This window comes from Diaphorina citri, unplaced genomic scaffold (genome assembly GCF_000475195.1).
Source record: "Diaphorina citri unplaced genomic scaffold, Diaci psyllid genome assembly version 1.1 scaffold109, whole genome shotgun sequence".
Taxonomy (NCBI): domain Eukaryota; kingdom Metazoa; phylum Arthropoda; class Insecta; order Hemiptera; family Psyllidae; genus Diaphorina; species Diaphorina citri.
Window position 1 is genome coordinate 42,067 of NW_007377546.1, and position 23,126 is coordinate 65,192.

General features: G+C 36.9%; 1 protein-coding gene across 1 annotated transcript in view; it reads left to right on the top strand.

The window, feature by feature from the left end:
• Window positions 1–15,973: 15,973 nt before the first annotated feature.
• LOC103524630 (protein cycle) overlaps window positions 15,974–23,126 on the top strand; it is a 33,293-nt gene continuing 26,140 nt past the window's right edge. Inside the window, exons 1-3 of the mRNA XM_026819995.1 lie at window positions 15,974–16,167; window positions 19,089–19,609; window positions 22,624–22,752. Of these exons, the coding sequence (XP_026675796.1) occupies window positions 19,467–19,609; window positions 22,624–22,752 (272 nt within the window). The 5' untranslated portion in view covers window positions 15,974–16,167; window positions 19,089–19,466. The remainder of the gene's footprint in view (window positions 16,168–19,088; window positions 19,610–22,623; window positions 22,753–23,126) is intronic.

The window sequence follows — 23,126 nt, forward strand, 5'->3', positions numbered from 1 at the left end:
CGCGTCAATTTCATCGATGTGTCCGACCTGGAGAACACGCTGAGACTGTCCCGAGACGTCTCGGAGAACGGTACGAGTAGCTCAGACCCGGATAGTTCGACCAAGAAGAGTTCGGACTCGAGAAGTACATCCTCAGCTTCAGAACATTCGAAACACAGCGCTACTCAACGTGGGGTTCATGCTTCTAATACGTCAAGCCAGCCTGGACACTTGGGACTCGAGAAGTACATCCTCAGCTTCAGGACATTCGAAACCCAGCGCTACTCAACGTGGGGTTCATGCTTCTAATACGTCAAGCGAGCCTGGACACATTTTGAGCAGTGCTGGCAGTAACTCCAGAATCAGTACGGGGAAACCAAAAGACAGGCCAAGTCATGTGAAGCATAAACCCAACAGAACGCAGGATACCTCAGATAGTCACAGAAATAGCTCCCACGACATTACCAATAGAGACAACCCTAGAATTAGAGACGACCCTAGAACAAGCTCCAACAACCCTAGAACTAAAGACGACCCTAGAAATAGAGACAACCCTAGAAATAGAGACGATTCTAGAATTAGAGACGACCCTAGAACAAGTTCGGAAACGCCTAGAAATAACTCGACATCCCTCAAAAGCAGTAGTACGGGGAAACCAAAAGACAGGCCAAGTCATGTGAAGCATAAACCCAACAGAACGCAGGATACCTCAGATAGTCACAGAAATAGCTCTCACGACATTACCAATAGGGACAATCCTAGAATTAGAAACGACCCTAGAACAAGCTCCAACAACCCTAGAAATGGAGACAACCCTAGAAATAGAAACGACCCTAGAAATAGAGACGACCCTAGAATAAGCTCCAACAACCCTAGAACTAAAGACGACCCTAGAAATAGAGACAACCCTAGAATTAGAGACGACCCTAGAACAAGCTCGGAAACGCCTAGAAATAACTCGACATCCCTCAAAAATAAGATACATGGTATCTTAAGGCTAAAAATTGAGAAATCACATTGATCTATTGGTATGTGTTCTTCTCCTCTCAGGCAGTTCCTATTTAGATATGCTGCACGAGACCACGAGAATTATTATCTGTATTGTTTTGTACAAAGCTTATGGTACCTGAGATCAATCAATGTGATTTCTCAATTTTTTAGCCTTAAGATTCTTAATTAAGATACATGGTATCTTAAGGCTAAAAATTGAGAAATCACATTGATCTATTGGTATGTGTTCTTCTCCTCTCAGGCAGTTCCTATTTGCTACTGAAGTCGATTTTTGTTTAGATGATCAACGCTGGCCATTTTTAAAATAACAAGCTGGGTCCGTCCCTCCGGGAATTTTTTAGCCTGTTTATTCGATCGTGGTTAAAGAATACCTATGTACCTACCTGATTTGTTTAATATTCAGTTTATTATCATTCTTGATTTGATTTTTTGATTTTACATTCGATCGTAAAGAATACCTATGTATGTACCTACCTAATTTGTTTAATATTCAGTTTATTATCATTCTTGATTTGATTTTTTGATTTCATGTAAACTGATGGAGAATTTTTCTTTTACCTACTAAAATATTCTAAACCGTCCAGTAGGCGTATTTCTTCATCACTTTGAACAAAATACGTCTTTTAGTTCAGAAGTTTACCACAAGAAGTCTTTAGCGCCAGCAGTCTTTGTTGACAAAATTTTACTCCGATTCGCAAAATCGCAAATTTGATAATTTGATTTTTTTTATATATAAAAGTTCAGAAGTTTACCACAAGAAGTCTTTAGCGCCAGCAGTCTTTGTTGACAAAATTTTACTCCGATTCGCAAAATCGCAAATTTGATTTTTTTTTTAATAATTTTTATGCGAAAAGTGCAGACTGCAGAAGTTTGCAGATTTTTTACTCTAATCTTTTATTCCATTCATTTTACGATGTAATTTTCCTCTGATATCTCGGTCACACGTTGTACTGAACGTAGGAATGGTCCTAGTGAAGTATTGATATCATACCTTGCACAGAGACCAATCTGCCACATCCAAAATGGTAAGCACCCTACTATCCTCATCTTCAGTGTTTTTGTTCTTTGTTTCATTTTGAAACACCGGGGAATAATTAGAATCGGCAATTACCCAGTGGTTTGTTGAACTGTGCATCTTTCCGAGGGCTAGGGATCTCCCATGAAGTTCCCGAGGGTTCAAGGGAACTCATAAGGAGGTAAATTTTCTTCATGTAATACCTACATACTTACCTGTGTTGAATATTTGTACATTGGATAGATTTTAATCCAAGAGGGCTAGGGATCTCCCATGAAGTTCCCGAGGGTTCAAGGGAACTCATAAGGAGGTAAATTTTCTTCATGTAATACCTACATACTTACATACTTACCTGTGTTGAATATTTGTACATTGGATAGATTTTAATCCAACAGGAAAACCAAATCCAAAATACTTGAATTAAAACATATGCAACCTAGTTAGACTGGTCTAGAACAGTGGCTCTCAACCTTTTAGCCATTATGGTAAACTTCACATTAAGTAAGGTAGTTTTGCTAGGGTCTTATTGTCCCAAAATCAAAGAAATTCTCAAACCCAAGTACTTAGACAGAGATAGAATTGAAATCATTAATAAAAAATTCATTAGGTACCTTTTCCAAAAGATGAATGGTTTCTATCTCCAAAGTTTCCTCATTACATACCTTACAACTTGTTAATAGAAAATGTACCTATAGATTCAGTACAATCAAGATTCAATCAAAATCAAATCACATTCCTTAAGAACATATTCAACAACCAAATAGATAGTCCTTACATTGTTTCCAATATTAATTTGCAAGTACCAAAACCCAGATTACGCCCAAATACTATGTCAATTTTTTTCAATCTTGCTAGCTCAAGAAATGAACATTACCTAAAATCTCCCATATACCATGCAATGCATCGATCATTACAACAACTTGGACCCTAAACCTCACTTATTTTAATATTTTTATATTACCTAATGACCTTTGTTTAAGTCCCTTTAATTTATTTTTCATCATTTTATGTACCTATTGTAACATTTCAGTTATTGCTGTGTTTAGGATTAGGATTATTATATATTTTCTCAAATACAGTGTTGAAATTATGATCTTAAAAAAAAAAATAATAATAATATTAACAATAAAGAAGGAAGACAGGATAGGAGAAAGCCAGCTGTTAGGAAACAAGCCTTATCCCTTCATGATTAAAACCACCCACTTACTTTGCATAATAAAGCCATTTGTTACTACCCTTTGTGAAGTTCCTTGAAAACCCTGTGTAGTGAGTAACCACCATTCTCGAGTCAACATTTCACAGCTATGTGGTGAGTCGTCAAACCAAGCTTCCACTGCAGTTTTCACCACAGGGGAGGGGGGGAACTGATGAGAAGTGTAATTTTTGGGCACCCTGTACTTATGAAGTTCTAATGATAAACTCAGTGGGAGATCTTCGCATCCCCCCTGTAGTCTGATTTAGAGGTTGTTTAGTAGAACCGCTCTAAGTTATTGTACTTTCTTAAATAGAATAGAATAGAATGGAATAGAATAGGATAGAATAAAATTGAATAGAATATAGGTAGCACATTTATATGGCTAAATGAGACTGAAAATAAAAGTGCTGGACTCATTTTCCCTTGCCTAATAAACAGTGCTCAGTTTTGATGAGATATTTTCTGAAATGAAAAGACAGAGGGAGTAAGAAATGGGACAGAGGAAGTAAGAAATGGGAACAATTAGGGATAAGAAATGGCACTGACCATGGGACCTTTATGATACGGAATTTCAAAGGTTATATTGGGAATAAAGGGAGAACGGGCTCTAGTCTTGATTTTAAATCATTACATGAAAGTAAAATCAAAACAAGAATGATAATAAACTGAATATTAAACAAATTAGGTAGGTACATAGGTACTGATTTTCTCTAATCACGATCTTGAATAAACTACGGGCTAAAAAATTCCCGGAGGGACGGACCCAGCTTGTTTCTCCTCTTTTTCCTCTCTCTCTCTTTCTCCTTGTAGGTACATAGGTACTGATTTTCTCTAATCACGATCGAATAAACTACGGGCTGAAAAATTCCCGGAGGGACGGACCCAGCTTGTTCTTCCTTATTTTTTTGATTCCCCCTGTTTTTTTTTTTTCTTGTGTAATGTAATTCAATAGTGATTAGGTGTATTTCTCGAGTTACTTATGTAATTGATTGTGGAGTTTTACTCATTTTCCTATGTGTGTGTCTTTCGGTTTGCCTCAGCTTTTTGTTTCAAGGGTGATACTCGAATTTCCCGGATTTTATATAGAAGGTCCCCCGTTCCTCCGGTCATATATTCAATTCCCGCCCCTCAACAAAAAAAAGGTATAATTTGATACTAAGTTCAAGTAATTCCTCAAATTTTCGTTCGGTACCTTCCTCTTTTAAAAAAAGCAAGGACTGTCAAATCTTGGCAACTTTTTATAGGGTTAGGTATAAGAACTTAAAATGAGCAATTCTTCAAGATAAATTTTACCCAATTCTTTGATTTTACAGTCCACTCACTATCATGGGACTTTGTTCGACTTTGGCATTAGGCTAGTTAACATTATGATTAGCCTTTGTTTCAGTTTTCTATTTGATGGATACCTCTGAGGATAATTCATAAGTACCTAAAAAGTTACCTAAAAACTAAAAAAAAAAAAAAAAAAAAAATGAGATAAAAAAGTTAAAATTAAAACATCAATGGACAAGCAATGGGTTCATTAATGCAGGAGTAATTATGCTTGTAGTAAGCTTAAGGTCTTCCTTAGAAAATCTAACATCATAATAAGATTTGGTAAGGTGCCATCAAAAGATTTATTTCAGTCAGCTCCCATAGTAAATAGTAAAATGAGTTGACTTCCATGACCGAGTGCTTAGCTATTGTACTTGCCTTGTACATGGGAGACCTTTAGTGTCTTAGTGCAACCTGACAACTACATTCTAACAAGTTGATTGGATCACTCAAGCTTCAGTAGTTACCTACCTTCGCGCTGTATCAAAATACAATTTGATTATATGCATCTATATCTACCTTTAATAGAGCTGTATCAAGATACAATTTGATTATACATAGCTATACATTTATTCTCGCTGTATTTAAAAATTAAGATACAATTTGATTATATCAGTCCTCGCATGACGTCATAATTATCAAGTGAACCAACCTCTAATCTCTCATATTATACGATTTTCCTTCACTGTTCTTCCTCCTGGGATTTAGTATGAGGAAAACCATGTACATAATATTATATTGTCTCTAATTTAGACGACTCGAGAGCCAGCTACAGCCTAGATAACTTGGAGACTTGGAGTGTAAGCGTTAGGTCGCGAGTTCGATTCCCGCAACGGACGAGGCTCGTTCTCGGAACGGCTGGCTTTCTCCTGTCCTGTATTTCTTCTCTCCTGGATTTCTTGACGACAAGATATCTGTTGTTACAGTTCCCTCTAACAAACCCCTTGAAAAAAATCTGGTGTGAACATCACACGACTTTCCTTATCCTATTAAATTATGCTTATTTGGGTGTTTTTCTATTCTTACTTTTACAATATCTCTAACCGTTTAGTCAGTATAGCTGAAAACCGCCAAAAATCGGCCAAAATACCGCCAACCGCAGCACCTATGGTAACCAAATTTTCGAGTTACATCCTTGTCACTTTTGTGGACTACATACCAAATTTCGAGTCTCTAGCTCATACTGTTCCCGAGATAATAATAAATTACACCAAAAAGCGGCAAAATACCGCCAAGCGTTGCACCGACCTTGTATCCTATTAAATTATGCTTATTTGGGTGTTTTTCTATTCTTACTTTTACAATATCTCTAACCGTTTAGTCAGTATAGCTGAAAACCGACTTCAAAAGTGGTCGAAAACCGCCGAAAATCGACCAAAATACCGAGTTAGATCCTTGTCACTTTTGTGGACTACATACCAAATTTCAAGTCTCTAGCTCATACCGTTCCCGAGATAATAATGAATTACGCCCAAAATCACCAAAAAGCGGCAAAATACCGCCAAGCGTTGCACCGACCTTAACCATCTTAACCAAAAGTTTCGTGTCGCATCCTTGTCACATTTGACATCTACATACCAAATTTCAAGTCTCTAGCTCTTACCGTTCTCGAGATATTTTGTTTACAGACAGACAGACACACAGACATACACACGGACCAATGGCTGAAACTTTGGATTTAGGCTCTAGGGACCTCAAAACGTGTTTTGGCACTAAAAACTGACCATCGAAATTTTGTCTCGATTACATTACTTTCCTTCCTATAGGTTATAGGATAAGGAAAGTAAAAACAACATACTCCTGCTTTGAAGCCCGTATCCTTAATGCTCACAGGCTTTGTGAGGTCGCTGATCGCTAAATGAAGGGTAAAACCCCAGTCTCTAAAATCCCTTAGCAGTTATCCAGTGACTTTAAACCTGTATAAAATTAAATACATTTAATGATTCAGTTTATATAAAAACACAACTTGTGTCGTCTGAATCCAGCTTGAGATTATATTAATGTAAATGAGTCGATAGAAATAATAGATAATAATAAAATAAAAAAATAAATAAAAATCTTGGGCAGACAACTTAGGTAATGTTTAAAAAAATAGCAACAGCATTGTTTTTCCCGCGGGTTCATTTTACAAGAATTTTCCTTACTCGAGTTCCTCGTGTTGACTATACAGTATGTCTCAAAAATCCTTCTCCATCCCTCCCTGTAACTTTTGAATAGTGAGCGTATTACTACGACACAGAGCACACTCCTCTTTTAAAAGATAAAAATAGAGGTATTTTTTTCGAAAGGAAGAAAAAAGTCAACCATCAAAAGGAAAATTTGGACCGATTGCAATACTTTCTCATTACTTACCAATCGTAATAGAAAGTAAAAAAAAAGGCCTATGCTCGTTTGGTTTTCTCAGAATCCCAGGTTCAACCCCCTTCAGAGGTGTTACTTTTTGCCTAGTGATTACCTGCCTCCTGGTATTATCGTATACGATATAATATATTAGATACCAGGGCCCTAAGACTTAATTAGGGGGAGTTCCCAGGGTAGGGTTGGGACATCGACATCGATGTTTTGAAAACATCGATACATCGGAACAAAGACATCTATGTCAACATCGATGTTTTTCTTTCGATGGAAACATCGAACATCGATGTTTTTGATTACGATACATCGGATACTCGATATACGAGTATCGAAGTTTAAAAACATCGATGTATCGAACATCGATGTTTTCGTCTCGATGTCCCAACCCTATCCCAGGGGGACCGGGCCTCCCTTCGGGTTTATTTGTCCCTAAATTTAGTACATACCTACTATACTCATACTTAGGTATACCCAATGTCCCAATACTAAAAAGAATTGGCCTATAAAATTTGTAGCATCTACTCACCCCCTCGTTGAAATCCTGGACAAGGACCTGTTATATACAGTTGTTGGTCTTTCACTATAGGTTTGCCAGTAGACCGGTTTTACTAAAGGTTCTCTCAAATCCAGGGTTGAACTTGGAAAAACCAGTGTAGTCTTTAGATCTTAATGTAGCGGATCAATAGCTATTTAATTATGAATTTTAGATCTTACTTATAGCGATTGGTCTGTAGTTTGTCCTAACCTTCACGTAATCTTGGTTATAAATTAACGTAATGTATCTCTATAATTCTACCTGCCTATATTTATACCTATTATGGGAATTTAGAGGTGAGCATGGATGTATTCAAGTTGCCACTGATATCAAATCACACCCTGTATTGTCCCAAGTCAAAGAATTTTTAAAAAGAAATCAGCGATTTTGAAGGTACCCTACATTTTTTAAAGGCTAGCTCTAATGGCAAAATTTTCACACTTTGAGGTCTTCTACCTAATCAAATACAGATTGTTAAAATAAAAAACAAAAAAAAAAAAATCAAGTTTCCCGACCCAAAGTTGTGACTTAGCGGAAAAATGAACAACTCATCCCTGCGGGAAATTAGCTAAAAAAATGTTTTCTAAATTGATCATAAATATCTACCTTTCTGAAAAACCTTAGGTGATGTAAGACCTGACTCCCTCTTTAAATAATTTTCAATCATCCAGAGTTTTCTCTTACAACCTCTCCATTGCATGCATTTGATAATGACAGGCATGATGGGGGAGACAACCAATCTGTCAGGTTTTGGGCAAGTATTCATTGTTCATTCTAGCGTTATAAGCAGGGAAGTTCAGAATATGGCACTTATTTTTCGAAAATATGGCACTAAAGAACATGGCAATATGGTACTTATTTTGGGAAATATGGCATTTATTTTTTCAAAACATGGCAAAATAAGCAATTTTTTAAGGAATCAGTCGCAACTTTTTTACATTTTTCCCTTGGAACGTCAAAAAAATTGAATTTTCAACCTTTTAAAATAATTTTTCGCTGTTTTGACTTCAGATTTGGATTTTTGAGGACTTTTTACATTAGGAATAGACCTTTCATGCTAAATGTTTTCCCAAAGGCATAACCACTATTTAAGTACGGTTTTTTTAGTACTTTTTTGCATTTTTTTTTCTTTTGTTCTTAAAGTTTTATATTTTACCCAAAACTGCTTAAAATATGGCAAAATAAGCAAAAAAGTAAGTATTTTTAGGCTTTTTATGGTATTTTTCATGGCAAAATAAGCCTTTTTAGGATTTTTATGACATTTTCTCAAATTTTGCAAAATAGCATGGCGCCATGGCAATATGGCATTTGAACTTCCTTCCTATAATTTGGTAGATAGCTACTTTCAAATTTTAAATATGATTTTTTTTTTGTCTCTCTTGTTACAGGTAAGTGTCCCAAAGTGTCACTGGCTGATATTCATTTTATCCACATGTAAGTTTTAGTGTATTCTGAAATATGAATAAGTAAGTAAAAAGTCCAACTTTCAACAAAAGTGTAGGTATTTATATTGCTCAATATTGTAACTAAAAGCAAGTCAATAAAATTTGAACCCATAAAAAGTTTGACCAAAATTAAAATGGGTTGAAACTTTGAACTTAATTTTCAAAACTCAACTTCCTACATTTCGTTTTGGTTTGATTAAATAAATGTTAGCCCTTGGTTGCCATAAGTTATAAACAGCTCCGATCTTGAAAAAAGGTCCAGTCAGTTTCCTGAGGGCAATAGATGGAGATTCCACAGAAAAAACGACAAAAAATAGTCAAAGAAAAAGTGGGAAGAAAATTACCTAGGTGTAAGTATTTAAAATGAATGAGAAAGAATTAGGGTAAGACAAAAGATAGATAAGATAGATTATAAATTTTATCTGATGCTATGCCAGAAAAGTTCGAAGTTCTTATGTCCCTTCGAATATTTCCCACACTTGGAAACTAAATAGATTATAAATTTTATCTGATGCTATGCCAGAAAAGTTCGAAGTTCTTATGTCCCTTCGAATATTTCCCACACTTGGAAACTAATAGGTGAATAGTTGTTAAAGTTACATACATTTTTTAGATACTGAAATCATAAATTTATTCTGTTCATGTAATTTCATGCCATCATGAATCTTTTCCCTTTGTTATGATATGACACACCATTAGTACTCGCATAGTGAGGTAGGTATTTGGCTATTTGGTAACACCAATACCAACATACCTACTGCTCGTAGTAATCATAGGTTAAGTTTATTTCTTTTTCAAATCTCATCACAATTTTGTTAATTAATGTATAACTACTGATGACTTCTTCTTGTACCATTCTTTGGTATCTAGGCCATAATTTATGGAAAATTACAAGTTTCGGATAGGAAACAGGTTGTGTCAAAGTGACAAGTCGCGATACTTTTCCAAGATGGGGAAAGTGATATTGAAACCACAAGTATTCACAATATGAAAACTATCAAGACAATGTCAAGACTGGGATGTTAGAAAAGTAAAAAGAAAGTCAGTCTGTCAAACATCAAATAAACACTCCTCCAAAGAGCGGAGGCTCATTTTCCGCAACGAATTCGGGTTAAAAATGGAAGACTTTTGTAGCCCTGTACCCTTGCTCAGTTCCAGTACACCTGTAGCCCTGTACACTTGCCCAGTTCCAGTACACCTGTAGCCCTGTACCCTTGCCGATTTGTCTGTACATTGCTTAGAATCGTGAAATTTTTAGTTATTCTTACTCCTTATGGATCCACGATTCCAAAAATCACATTAAAAAAATTTCTGTTTGTCTGCCTGTCTGTCTGTGTGTATGTCTGTCACGCTAAATAGACCTTTGGTTGTCCTCTTTTCATGAGAAAACGGCTCTACCGATTTTGATGAAATTTTTTGTGGTTGTTAAGAAAAGTACTCCGACTCCGGGTGACATAGGCTACTTGAAATTTTCACATTCAATCCTGATTCAAAATTGCGGCGGTTCAAAGTTATACCTATTATGATGCACTGCGGGACATGTCAGGGAGCGCATAGTGCGACCGTGTGTGTGTGTGGTGGATGTGTGTGTGGTGTGTGATGGGTGTGGTGTGTATGATGGGTGTGTAGTGTGGGTGATGTGTGTGGTGTGTATGTGATGGGTGTGGTGTGTATGAGTGTGATGGGTGTGGTCTGTGTGATGGGTGTGTAGTGTGGGTAATGTGTGTGTGTGGTGGTCCCGTACAAAGGACGGGTCAACCACTAGTTTGATATATAGGTCGACCAGGTTTGGATAAGTCCTTCTATGGGGTCAGACGGAGTGACAGACAGACAGACGACACCGAAGCGAATACAATAGCCCATCCCTTATACCTTTTTATTACTATCGTAATAATAAAGGAAGGACGGGCTGAAAATGAATTCTAGATTCTGGTTATAAATTTTATATTAATCTTATGGGTCCATCAAATTCAAAGATTCTATCAAAATAAGTTTAAAAGTGTTCTTAAAAAATTATTAATGTACCATCCCTTATACCTTTTTATTACTATCGTAATAATAAAGGAAGGACGGGCTGAAAATGAATTCTAGATTCTGGTTATAAATTTTATATTGATCTTATGGGTCCATCAAATTCAAAGATTCTATCAAAATAAGTTTAAAAGTGTTCTTAAAAAATTATTAATGTACATATCTATTATTTTTATTGGCCCATTTTATTTAGAATCATGAGATGACATAAGTAAAAAAAGCGTTCCTGAAAAGTAGAGATATGTACTTATTATGCCTCTGGAAGTAGGCATTCGTATTGTACACTACCTAGCACCTACATAGGTACTAGGTATTCGATTTAAAAACAAAATTAAAAAAAAAAAAAAATTGACTATTTCCATTACCTATTCGGTGTACCTTAAAAAATAGGTACCTACCTACCTTCCGTATCATAGGAGTGTCCTAAAGGTATTTTTAAGGACACGGAAAGCCTGTAGAACTTAACCTTATAAATGGGTAATATGATTGGTGTTGATTTAACATCTAACCTTGTAAAAAAAGAGCTTAGAAGTAGGTATAAGTATCAATCCCTATTGCGGAGCAACGTTGTCCAAAAACTCAGGATTGTGTGCTTTCCTTATGTTTTTCATTCCTGAATCTTTCCCTTGTAATCCTTGCTCTTTGTTCATATCAGATTTCTAGTAGTTAATAACTAGGTCAAGTGTAAAGCGGTAACTATCCATATCAGATTTCTAGTAGTTAATATCTAGGTCAAGTGTAAAGCGGTAACTATCCATTTAAGGTAATTAAGCTCACAATCTTCGTCATTTCAAAACCATGAGAAGAAAACTCTTCATTTGAGGATTACATCCGAGATTTTCCCTCGCTGAATTTCCAGATTTTCCCAACTTTCTAAATGAGAGAACAAAAACTTTTCGAAATTTGCATCAAACGTATTAAAAAGTTTCCAAATCGAGACCACACAGGGTTGTCTTGCTCTATTTTGCGTATCTAGCCTCTAGATCCTCACGAAGAGAAAGATACTTTGCATATTTTTCTCGGAGTCTTTAGATACTTTCCTAGCTGTTGGGTCTGAGGACTTGGGAAGGTAGAATAGAACAGAATAGAATAGAATAAAATAGAATATACCTCATCAATTTGTACTAAGGGTGCTATGGGTGTGGTGTGTGTGGGGGGTGTATTTGTGTGTGTGTGGTGGTCCCGTACAAAGGACGGGTCAACCACTAGTATTATAATGAAAAGATTGTGTGGTGCCTTTATAATAATATGGATTCTGGATGATACTTACAGAACCTCAAAATATGTAACCATAACCAAGTAAAAGGGTTAACAAGTGTGGGCAGTAAATATAAGAACATTTTTACTAGAAGTTTACAGCTTCCATAGTTGTTATAGTTCCTCTGCTAAATAGTTTGCTGAAACCACTGAACTTAACCACCACTAGCAGTTTCCCCCGCTGTCTAAATAAGGGATCCAGGAATGGATGTCTGTTAAAAGCACTTACCTATTATGGGGCAAAATCAATTTTATTATGTACCGAGTGCTACATAAATATGTAGTAAGTACTCTCGCACTTTAAATACTTCTTTTTCTTCTTCCTTTTTCGAGTTGGGGAATGCTAATTTATCATGCATCTTCAAATTTCAAGTTCGATCAGCCCAAACTGGGGGCCCCGCGCCTTTGAAACTGCCCCGGGCCCCGCGGGGGGCTAATCCGGCCCTGGCTAAATAGTTTGCTGAAACCACTGAACTTAACCACTACTAGCAGAGCTTGTTTTTGAAATTCAATTTTCCACCGAGTCGCATGCTGCTGTAAATTAATTTTATGTTTTTGTAGTATTGGGTACGTTTTAATAGTAGGTACATACATAATCTTATGGTATGTTTAAAAAATAAGTACTTCGTTGATTGTTCTTTCCGTAAAAGTGGGATCCACACTTATGTTGGAACAGCCCGTTCACACTGAACGAAACAAATTATTTTTTTTTTCGCAAGGTTAATAGTAGGTACATACATAATCTTATGGTATGTTTAAAAAATAAGTACTTCGTTGATTGTTCTTTCCGTAAAAGTGGGATCCACACTCATGTTGGAACAGCTCGTTCACACTGAACGAAACAAATTATTATTTTTTTTTTTTCGCAAGGCGGCCTCTAGGCGTATACAAATGAGTTAGTATGTTCACATTGTCAACGAAGAAAAATCCCGAAGAAATATAACTTTGGACGAAGTGTGAACAGGCTGGTGTTAACCTGCTTACCGTGAACAAACCATTAAGACAACAGCATGACAAGGTGGTAATAATGAGCGAAACTTTCAAAGGAGATCCCACGAGTGCGAAAAGTTTCGTTTAAGAAGTAGGTATTACTTCCATCAAAACTTTCCGCCAAAGAGAACGTACCTGTCGAAGTTTCGTTCTGGGTCTCGCTGAGCGAAACTTTCAAAGGAGATCCCACGAGTGCGAAAAGTTTCGTTTAAGAAGTATTACTTCCATCAAAACTTTCCGCCAAAGAGAATGTACCTGTCGAAGTTTCGTTCTGGGTCTCGTGTTTCGTTTATTTAAGAAGTATTACTTCCATCAAAACTTTCCGCCAAAGAGAACGTACCTGTCGAAGTTTCGTTCTGGGTCTCGCGTTGGAAGTATTACTTCCATCAAAACTTTCCGCCAAAGAGAACGTACCTGTCGAAGTTTCGTTCTGGGTCTCGCGTTACGTCTAACTTTACCGGTGAGCCAGGGGGATGACGGTTTGTCCTGAACTTCTGCCGCACAATGCGTCAGTCCTCCGACAGCGGATCACCTACACGGTAAGTTGTTTTAATAGAACAGTACCTTGCTTACTTACCGTGTCCGCAAGTGTCACCAACTTTAGATTTGGAATCTCCAGTGGTTTGCCAAATGAATTTCTTTCTCGTTTGCATGTGTCAGGTCATCCGGAGTGCATGTTTGCTCTAGTAGGTGGCAGATCAGGACGCTGGGGCTATTCTGAAGACGCTGACTGCGAGTGTGGAGAAGTGCAGACTCATGATCATCTCCTGATCTGCAACTTTTTTTTATGATCATCTCCTGATCTGCAACTTTTTTCAAGATCATCTCCTGATCTGCAACTTTTTTTATGATCATCTCCTGATCTGCAACTTTTTTTATGATCATCTCCTGATCTGCAACTTTTTTTATGATCATCTCCTGATCTGCAACTTTTTTTATGATCAACTCCTGATCTGCAACTTTTTTTATGATCATCTCCTGATCTGCAACTTTTTTTTATGATCATCTCCTGATCTGCAACTTTTTTATGATCATCTCCTGATCTGCAACTTTTTTTATGATCATCTCCTGATCTGCAACTTTTTTTTATGATCATCTCCTGATCTGCAACTTTTTTTTATGATCATCTCCTGATCTGCAACTTTTTTTTAATAAAAAATAAAACTTAATAAAAGTTGCAAATCAGGAGATGATCAATGATCATGAGTCTGCACTTCTCCACACTTGCAGTCAGCGTCTTCAGAATAGCCCCATTTTCCCAGGTTGTGTTTGCACCTGGAAACGCCGGTTCTTAAGCGAATTTTCACAAAAAGTAGCAAGTGTGGAAATATTTCATAAAGTATTGATATGTTTTACGTGCAGATCTATTCGTTCTAATTTTCTTTATAGAGGTAGTCGTACCAGTTGATATGTAGAAAATAACATAGACACAAAATAAATGCAACCTGATGTTACATATCAAGTGACAATGACTTGTCAATATAAAGCGTGCGGTAATAGATCGTTACATGTGTTCTATCATTGATATAGTCGTACAATGTAGGTACACCCCTAGATTCCCTAGTGACATTGGCACATTATTTTGTGGTGCCTATTCATTCTTTGATATTGTTGTTACGATTGTACAACTATTAGATAGTAAATATACTACCGATATGGTTGAAATAACATAGACACAAAATAAATGCAACCTGATGTTACATATCAAGTGACAATGACCTGTCAATATAAAGCGTGCGGTAATAGATCGATACATTTGTGTTCTATCATTGATATAGTCATACATTGTACATCCCTAGATTCCCTTGTGACATTGGCAGATTGGCACATTATTTTGTGGTACCTATTCATTCTTTGATATTGTTGTTACGATTGTGCAACTATTAGATAGTAAATATACTACCGATATTATTGGAAGTAGGTACGAGTACATGTGTTTACTCCAAACTACCAGCATGATCAGAAGATGCATGTTAGTTATCTAGTTACATAATATCAAGCCAAGCGTGCCGGGAGGCGCGCGAACGTCAAGAGTTCGAAGCGCCGCCCGGCCTATATTAACACGAAACAGAATTTCATACTATGTACCATATCTACTAGCCTACTACTAGTGATTCCAACTGAAACTCATCAACTCATTGAGGAAAAATAAACAACTCATTCAAACTAGAACTCAGTTAAAACAAAAACCAATTTTCGAATCCGGCATGGGATTTTTCTCACTCCTTTGGTGACTTCAAATATCAAACTTGGTATATCGTGACGTCATTTACTGAAAGTTTACAAAACTTACCGCTAGGTTTTCAAGTCGATTTATCTCAATTTTTAAAACAAAAACCAATTTTCACTAAATTATTCATAGAAAATGGTTAAAATTAATCCATGCTTGAATGTTGGTAATTGGTAATTCCAAGTGAGCTCAAGAAAATTCTGGACAGAGGAGCGTTCAATAACGTCTCTTGATAAACCAAGAGACGTTATTGAACAGGTGTCTCTTTTAAATGTAATGTGTAATCTTGAGTATATCCGGTGGGTATGCAACTAACTTTTCAACCGCATTTACCCCACCGAGTAGGACTGACTTGAAGTGTGGCACTCTTACCGATTTCTGAATGGTACGATTTGACGACTATTTAAATTTTCTCTCAAAATTATCGCATTTTTGCGTGATAAAACCAGGCTCTTGATTTAAAAATTAAAATGTGTACATTTCATCTGGCCATGAGTAAACTTCGAGTCCATTCCCCTACTATAAGTCCCAGCTTCCACGCATGCCCAAAGCCAGTGGGCACGCGAAGTCCGTGCTGCATCTAATTTGTGTTTCACCTGTAACTTCTAAAGTGCACCTCTCTCTCACGATATAATCTTGTAAGGGAAAACCTTATTCTCCGTTTACCTGTTGGAGCGATCACATTAATCTAGCTCGCGGGGCTTACGTTACTTCCCCGGCAAATAGTTTCCGTGTGTGATAGTCGTGATAATTCTCGCGTGGCAAAACCCCATCACCTTTTTGTATGAAGATTTAACACGCTACCACCCGGTAAATATGTTTTCGGAGTACAAATCGACGTGTACTAACTATTTTATATTAATTCGGTGTACTTACTAAAAGAAGAAAAAAGTCACATTGTAAAATTGTTATAAATCGATTTTTGTTTAGTTAACCAAAATGGACCAAAATGAATAAAGCTAAAACTAAGCTTAACCAAAGTTATAACTAAGGTTAACCAAAGCTAAAACAAAACTTAACTAAAGGTAAAACTAAGCTTAACCAAAGCTAAAACAAAACTTAACCAAAGCTAAAACTAAGCTTAACCAAAGCTAAAACTAAGATTAACCAAAGCTAAAACAAAACTTAACTAAAGGTAAAACTAAAGTTAACCAAAGCTTAAACTAAGCTTAACCAAAGCTAAAACTAAGCTTAACCAAAGGTAAAACTAAAGTTAACCAAAGCTTAAACTAAGATTAACCAAAAGTAAAACTAAGTTTAACTAAAGCTAAAACTAAGCTTAACTAAAGGTAAAACTAAGCTTAACCAAAGCTAAAACAAAACTTAACTAAAGGTAAAACTAAGCTTAACCAAAGCTAAAACTAAGCTTAACCAAAGCTAAAACAAAACTTAACTAAAGGTAAAACTAAAGTTAACCAAACGTAAAACTAAGTTTAACCAAAGGTAAAACAAAACTTAACCAAAGGTAAAACTAAAGTTAACCAAAGCTAAAACCAAGTTTAACCAAGAGTAAAACTAAGCTTAACCAAAGCTAAAACAAAACTCAACCAAAGCTAAAACTAAGCTTAACCAAAGCTAAAACAAAACTTAACCAAAGGTAAAACAAAACTTAACCAAAGGTAAAACTAAAGTTAACCAAAGCTATCACTTTAATACACTTCAACTACATAATTTCTTAAGCAAAGCTAAAACTAAGCTTAACCAAAGCTAAAGCAAAACTTAACCAAAGGTAAAACTAAAGTTAACCAAAGCTTAAACTAAGATTAACCAAAAGTAAAACTAAGTTTAACCAAAGCTAAAACAAAACTTAACCAAAGGTAAAACTAACTTAACCAAAGCTATCATCACTTTAATACACTTCAACTACATATTTACAACTCTCGTATTTCAAGACGATACTACCCGCCAAGTAAATTTCATGTCCTCTGTTTGAGCAGTATTTATGAATGACACAAGTACCTTACTATACCTTTACACACATCACGGAAAGTTGTTATAGTAAAATGGAGTATGCTAGATTGTTATTAATGAGTTGTGATGATTCTAGATGCGTACTAGAACAGTTCTATTTGAGTACATCATAAAAGCAAACAGATTGTACTATGTTATCAGTAGTCTAGGAACCAAGTAAATTTCATGTCCTCTGTTTGAGCAGTATTTATGAATGACACAATACCTTACTACCTTTACACACATCACGGAAAGTTGTGATAGTAAAATGGAGTATGCTAGATTGTTATTAATGAGTTGTAATGATTCTAGATGCGTATACTAGAACAGTTCTATTTGAGTACATCATAAAAGCAAACAGATTGTACTATGTTATCAGTAGTCTAGGAGCTTCTGAATAAAATCATAAACATAAAGTGTTGTTTTTACTTCCTACATGAGAAGATTCTTAGAAGCTTAACCCATCTTTTGGGGGTGTATGAAAGCAATTGACCTCTGAGGTCGAGTGTGATGCCTACCGATTAATAGAAATCAATGGTTCCCAACCTTTTTTGAGGCCATTACCTACTCAGGGTGTCTACCAGACTGGAAAACCGGGAAAAGTCAGGGAATTTAATGGAGACGGGAAAAGTCAGGGAATTTCACAAAAATGTGCCAAAAATCAAAAAAAGTCAGGGAATTTTTCAAAGCCTAAAAAAAGACAAAGAAAGATTTCAATTAAAAAAGTATGCAACCATGAAGGGGCAACATAATTAGATAGGTAATAGAACAATAGATAGTCAACACTTCTCTACACTCTACAGTCACATGTCACGTTGTCACGTGCTATTCTTTTGATATAACAATTTATCTTTTGGTCCAAAAATTTGAAGAACCGATTACGTATTTTGTTTGTATTGGAAATTGGCATTGTTAGTGAAATAGCTATGTACCTATGTAGGTACCTGTGTACATAAGTAAATCGGTACATATCTACCTACCTACTTATAAATATTGGAATCAATTTGATCATTTTTTCCTACTTGCTGCTCGCAAAGTAACTTCGTATTTTTATTAGTCAAGGTTAGAAGTTTCTGATTGTGGGATCGAAAATTAATTAAAAAAAAAACGCTTTTTCTATGTTCCAAATAAATTTTTGATAAAATTTTAACGAAACATCTTGAGATTAGAGTACCCTACCTACCTACCTACCTGATTTTTTTTTTTTTTTCCAATACCTACCTTCTTCGTTTATGAAATAAAAAAATAATGATACACGTGTTGCCTGTAATTTTTTTTTTTATTTATTTATTTGATTACACGCTAAGCATCACGGCCATGTGTGATCCCCTGTAAAAATAAATAAATAGAATTTTAAGTTATATGTACCTACTAATACATATATCGAGTTATAATTGGTACTAATAATATAACATATGGTTTTCCTTATTGGGCTTGTGTTTTTCCATTATAATCTGTTGCCACCTTCTATAAGTAGCTAAATACGGGTAGTCAGGTATACCTACATAATAATATGTAGTGTATTTTTTGTTTCCAAACGGTTTCAAGGTCGACTAACTTGATAAAAAGAAGTGCCTACCTTCCACTGTTAAAAAAGATCAAATTTTCCCCCCATCAATAGAATGAAACATTGAATTTATTGCCTCATCCAGTAGGTCCACAAAAAAATGTAGGTAGGCAGGTACCTACTGACATAGAACGAGAGAAACCAACGAAGAAGTTCACCTTTCCGAAGGTTTCAGTTTTAATCAAAGTTTAATACCTAATCCTCATTTGTGCAGCGAAAGAAGAAATAATCGTCCTTTAAAATATGTATTTGTGATGTGTCAAGCAAGTGTGCCAATTAAAATAAATAAATTCGCAAAACACTCGGAAAAAGATGAACAAATAAAACCAGTGGTTGGATGAAAGAACTCCTTCATCTGACATAGGTAATTTATGAAATTTTATAAAAGATATTGAACGTATAGATTTTTAAAGTACCTAACTGAAAAACTAGAAAAAAATCGACCCAAAACCACCCAGTGGTTTGTGCAAATAATCGGCCCCACTTTTCCCCCGCTCGTAGTCAATTTTCCTCGGGACCAAAGCTCCCCCCCCTGGTGACAATGACGCTACAGTGCCGACTGGCGATGTGTCCCACCTAGGTGTGATTGGGTATGCAGGAGAGCTCCTATTATTCTCGCCTACTCTCCACCACTGAGGAAGGACCGCAGGATTTCCTATGCCTAGATGAGTACCGCCCCCTGCAGGACAATGTACTATCCCATAGCGTGTACTATGACTTGCAACCCGTGCAGAGGTGAGTAGGAATGAACACCGAGGAAAAAAAATGGACGAAAATCCCTCAAGTCTCTTGTAGGATTTTCAAATGTTAAAGTTCTTGTGATTTGGATTCAAGAAGATAGAGAAAAGTACAAGTATACGTATGGAATGTCAAGATACGAAGAGATACTCTTTTGTTGTTTACTTGCACAATAGTCCAACAACTTGGCGGGATAGCATACTGCAAGAATTTGAACGATTTTTCTCTCAGTGCAATGGTCCTACATACTGGAATCTGCACACATGAATTTCGTAAGAAAAGTCACCCATTTTAATAGCCACTGACGCTCTGACCATCGGAACGTATTTGGCGGGAAAAGCTACAGACCTTGGTCTGTCAGACCTTCTGAGAGACCTAAGTCTCAAGACTTTTCCACCACTCAGTGCATAAGTTTCGCTATTACGAGGGACAATCTTCTATTATAAAATCAAGATCCATTCACTCATTCACATTTCATATTCACACACTGATCGCTCATTCGCTCTATCTCCTGAACCACAACACCCGCAGGATTTCCTATGCCTAGATGAGTACCGCCCCCTGCAGGACAATGTACTATCCCATAGCGTGTACTATGACTTACAACCCGTGCAAAGGTGAGTAGGAGTGAACACTGAGGGAAAAAAAATTGGACATTGGACGAAAATCCTTCAAGTCTCTTGTACGCAGGATTTCCTATGCCTAGATGAGTACCGCCCCCTGCAGGACAATGTACTATCCCATAGCGTGTACTATGACTTACAACCCGTGCAGAGGTGAGTAGGAATGAACACCGAGAAAAAAAAAATGGACGAAAATCCTTCAAGTCTCTTGTAGGGATTTTCAAATGTTGAAGTTCTTTTGATTTGGATTCAAGAAGATAGAGAAAAGTACAAGTATACGTATGGAACGTCAAGACACGAAGAGATACTCTTTTGTTTTTTACTTGCACCATAGTCCAACAACTTGGCGGAATAGCATACTGCAAGAATTTGAACGATTTTTCTCTCACTGCAATAGTCCTACATACTGGAATCTGCACACATGAATTTCGTAACAAAAGTCACCCATTTTATTAGCCACTGACGCTCTGACCATCGGAATTCACTGCAATAGTCCTACATACTGGAATCTGCACACATGAATTTCGTAACAAAAGTCACCCATTTTATTAGCCACTGACGCTCTGACCGTCGGAATGTATTTGGCGGGAAAAGCTACCAGACCTTGGTCTGTCAGACCGTCTGAGAGACCTAGGTCGGAACGTATTTGACGGGAAAATCTACCAGACCTTGGTCTGTCAGACCGTCTGAGACACCTAGATCGGAACGTATTTGGCGGGAAAAGCTACCAGACCTTGGTCTGTCAGACCGTCTGAGACACCTAGATCGGAACGTATTTGGCGGGAAAAGCTACCAGACCTTGGTCTGTCAGACCGTCTGAGAGACCTAGGTCGGAACGTATTTGGCGGGAAAAGCTACCAGACCTTGGTCTGTCAGACCGCCTGAGAGACCTCTTTTCCGCCACTCAGTGGATAAGTTTCGCTATGAAAGGGTTACAAAAACTTTCAATTAATATTACTCTCGGAACGTAATTTGGCGGGAAAAGCTACAGACCTTGGTCTGTCAGACCGTCTGAGAGACCTAGGTCGGAACGTATTTGGCGGGAAAAACTACCAGACCTTGGTCTGTCAGACCGTCTGAGAGACCTAGGTCGGAACGTATTTGGCGGGAAAAGCTACAGACCTTGGTCTGTCAGACCGTCTGAGAGACCTAGGTCGGAACGTATTTGGCGGGAAAAGCTACAGACCTTGGTCTTTCAGACCGTCTGAGAGACCTCTTTTCCACCACTCAGTGCATAAGTTTCGCTATTACGAGGGACAATATGGTATCAATGCTGTCCACATTTTCCTCAAGAAGATGAAATGAATGAATTGTATTATTTGTTTATTTCAAGATAAAAGTAAAATAAATATATCAATAAATGGAGGTACTCTCTAGTACCTGCTAGAACTCAATGGAAAGTGATAACGCGAGATAAGAAGAGAGTCAGAGAACCTTTCGGTCAGACCTTGGATTCTTATAATCAACTGTTCAAAGGTCGATTCGAAACTAAAAACCCCAAAATATCAAAAAGTCGCGTCCCGACGTGATAATTACTCATTAATTTAATCTATTTCACTTGTATCTTCTACCAAGACTATCCCTCCATTCTAGATAGATGGAAGGTAGCGCTTCTACCTTGTAAGTGCTAGGTCTGGGGTTCGATTACCGGCCGGAAAGTATTTTATCCGAAACAGATAGGGTTCGTTCTCGGAACGGCTGGTTTTCTCCCACCCTGTCTTCCTTCTTTCTTCGCCTTTGGAACGATAAGACTTTAGCAGCTACAGTTCTCTCCTGGGTGTGTAAGACAGCCGAAACTTGTGTGTCGGGAAAAGCTTCAGACCTAGGTATCAAGATCTGACTGTCTGACAGACCTAAGCTAGACCTGTCTGCAGCTTAACCCCATACACAAAAAGAGCCATATGAGGCTTAGGTGTAGGGGCTGGACAGACCTAAAGGATGGGTTAAGCTTCTACGAATCTAGACCTGTCTGCCAAACAGGTTTAGGATAAACATATGAAAAATAAACAAGAGACATTAGTCAGCGCGGATCCAGGTATGAAGGAGTACCTTATTACCTATCATGTGACTTATCAGCTGATCAGACGTTACATAAATTTATGTTTATATATATAGATAATTCCAACGAAATATCACTAGTTAACTGTGTTAAACAATGTTTTGTTTATTTTTTTCTCTACAATTCTCCTGCTATGTTCGTTTGTTCGTTAAGTAGGGGGAAAAATCAAGTTGATTAAGAGTTGAGTAAAGTACTTTGCCTACAACTTCAAGCATTAAACTCACATGAAAAGGTACACGCGCGATGGGAAACACTTCATCAGAAGACATGAAACCTGATTCCTGATTCATCCGACTTTATTTTGAACCCCATGTGGTTTCTGATTTCAGAAGTACCTGTTCCACATCCACGTACGTCGAAGATGGGCAGATCCCCTCATCTAGCGTTCATCCCATGGAATATCAGCAGGCTGATAGCACCAGGAAGTCGAAAAAACGAAAAGGAGGCTCCTCATTCCAGTGAGTAAGGCTCTGAATTTCATTCAACGGAGTGAGGTTTCAGTTTTAACGCGGCGATTTTGTATTTAGGGGTTTAGGGCTAGGTTTATTGAAAAAAATAAATAAATAAAATAACAGCAAAATAAATTTTCACGGTGAGGAGCTTTTTAGTGACCCAAAGAAACACACCTCTGACCTCTGACTCACTAAGAGAAATTTAGCCATAAAACCCATCACAAGTACTTAACTCTGTTTGCAATGCAAATTTTTCTCGTTAAAATAAATTAATAAAAATTAAAATAAAAAGTCGATGTCTTTTCGTTCAAAGAGTTTTGAGGTTATGAGTCAAGTAGATGCCTTTTTGAGGCCAGATGTTTTTTGGTTCAAACAATGTT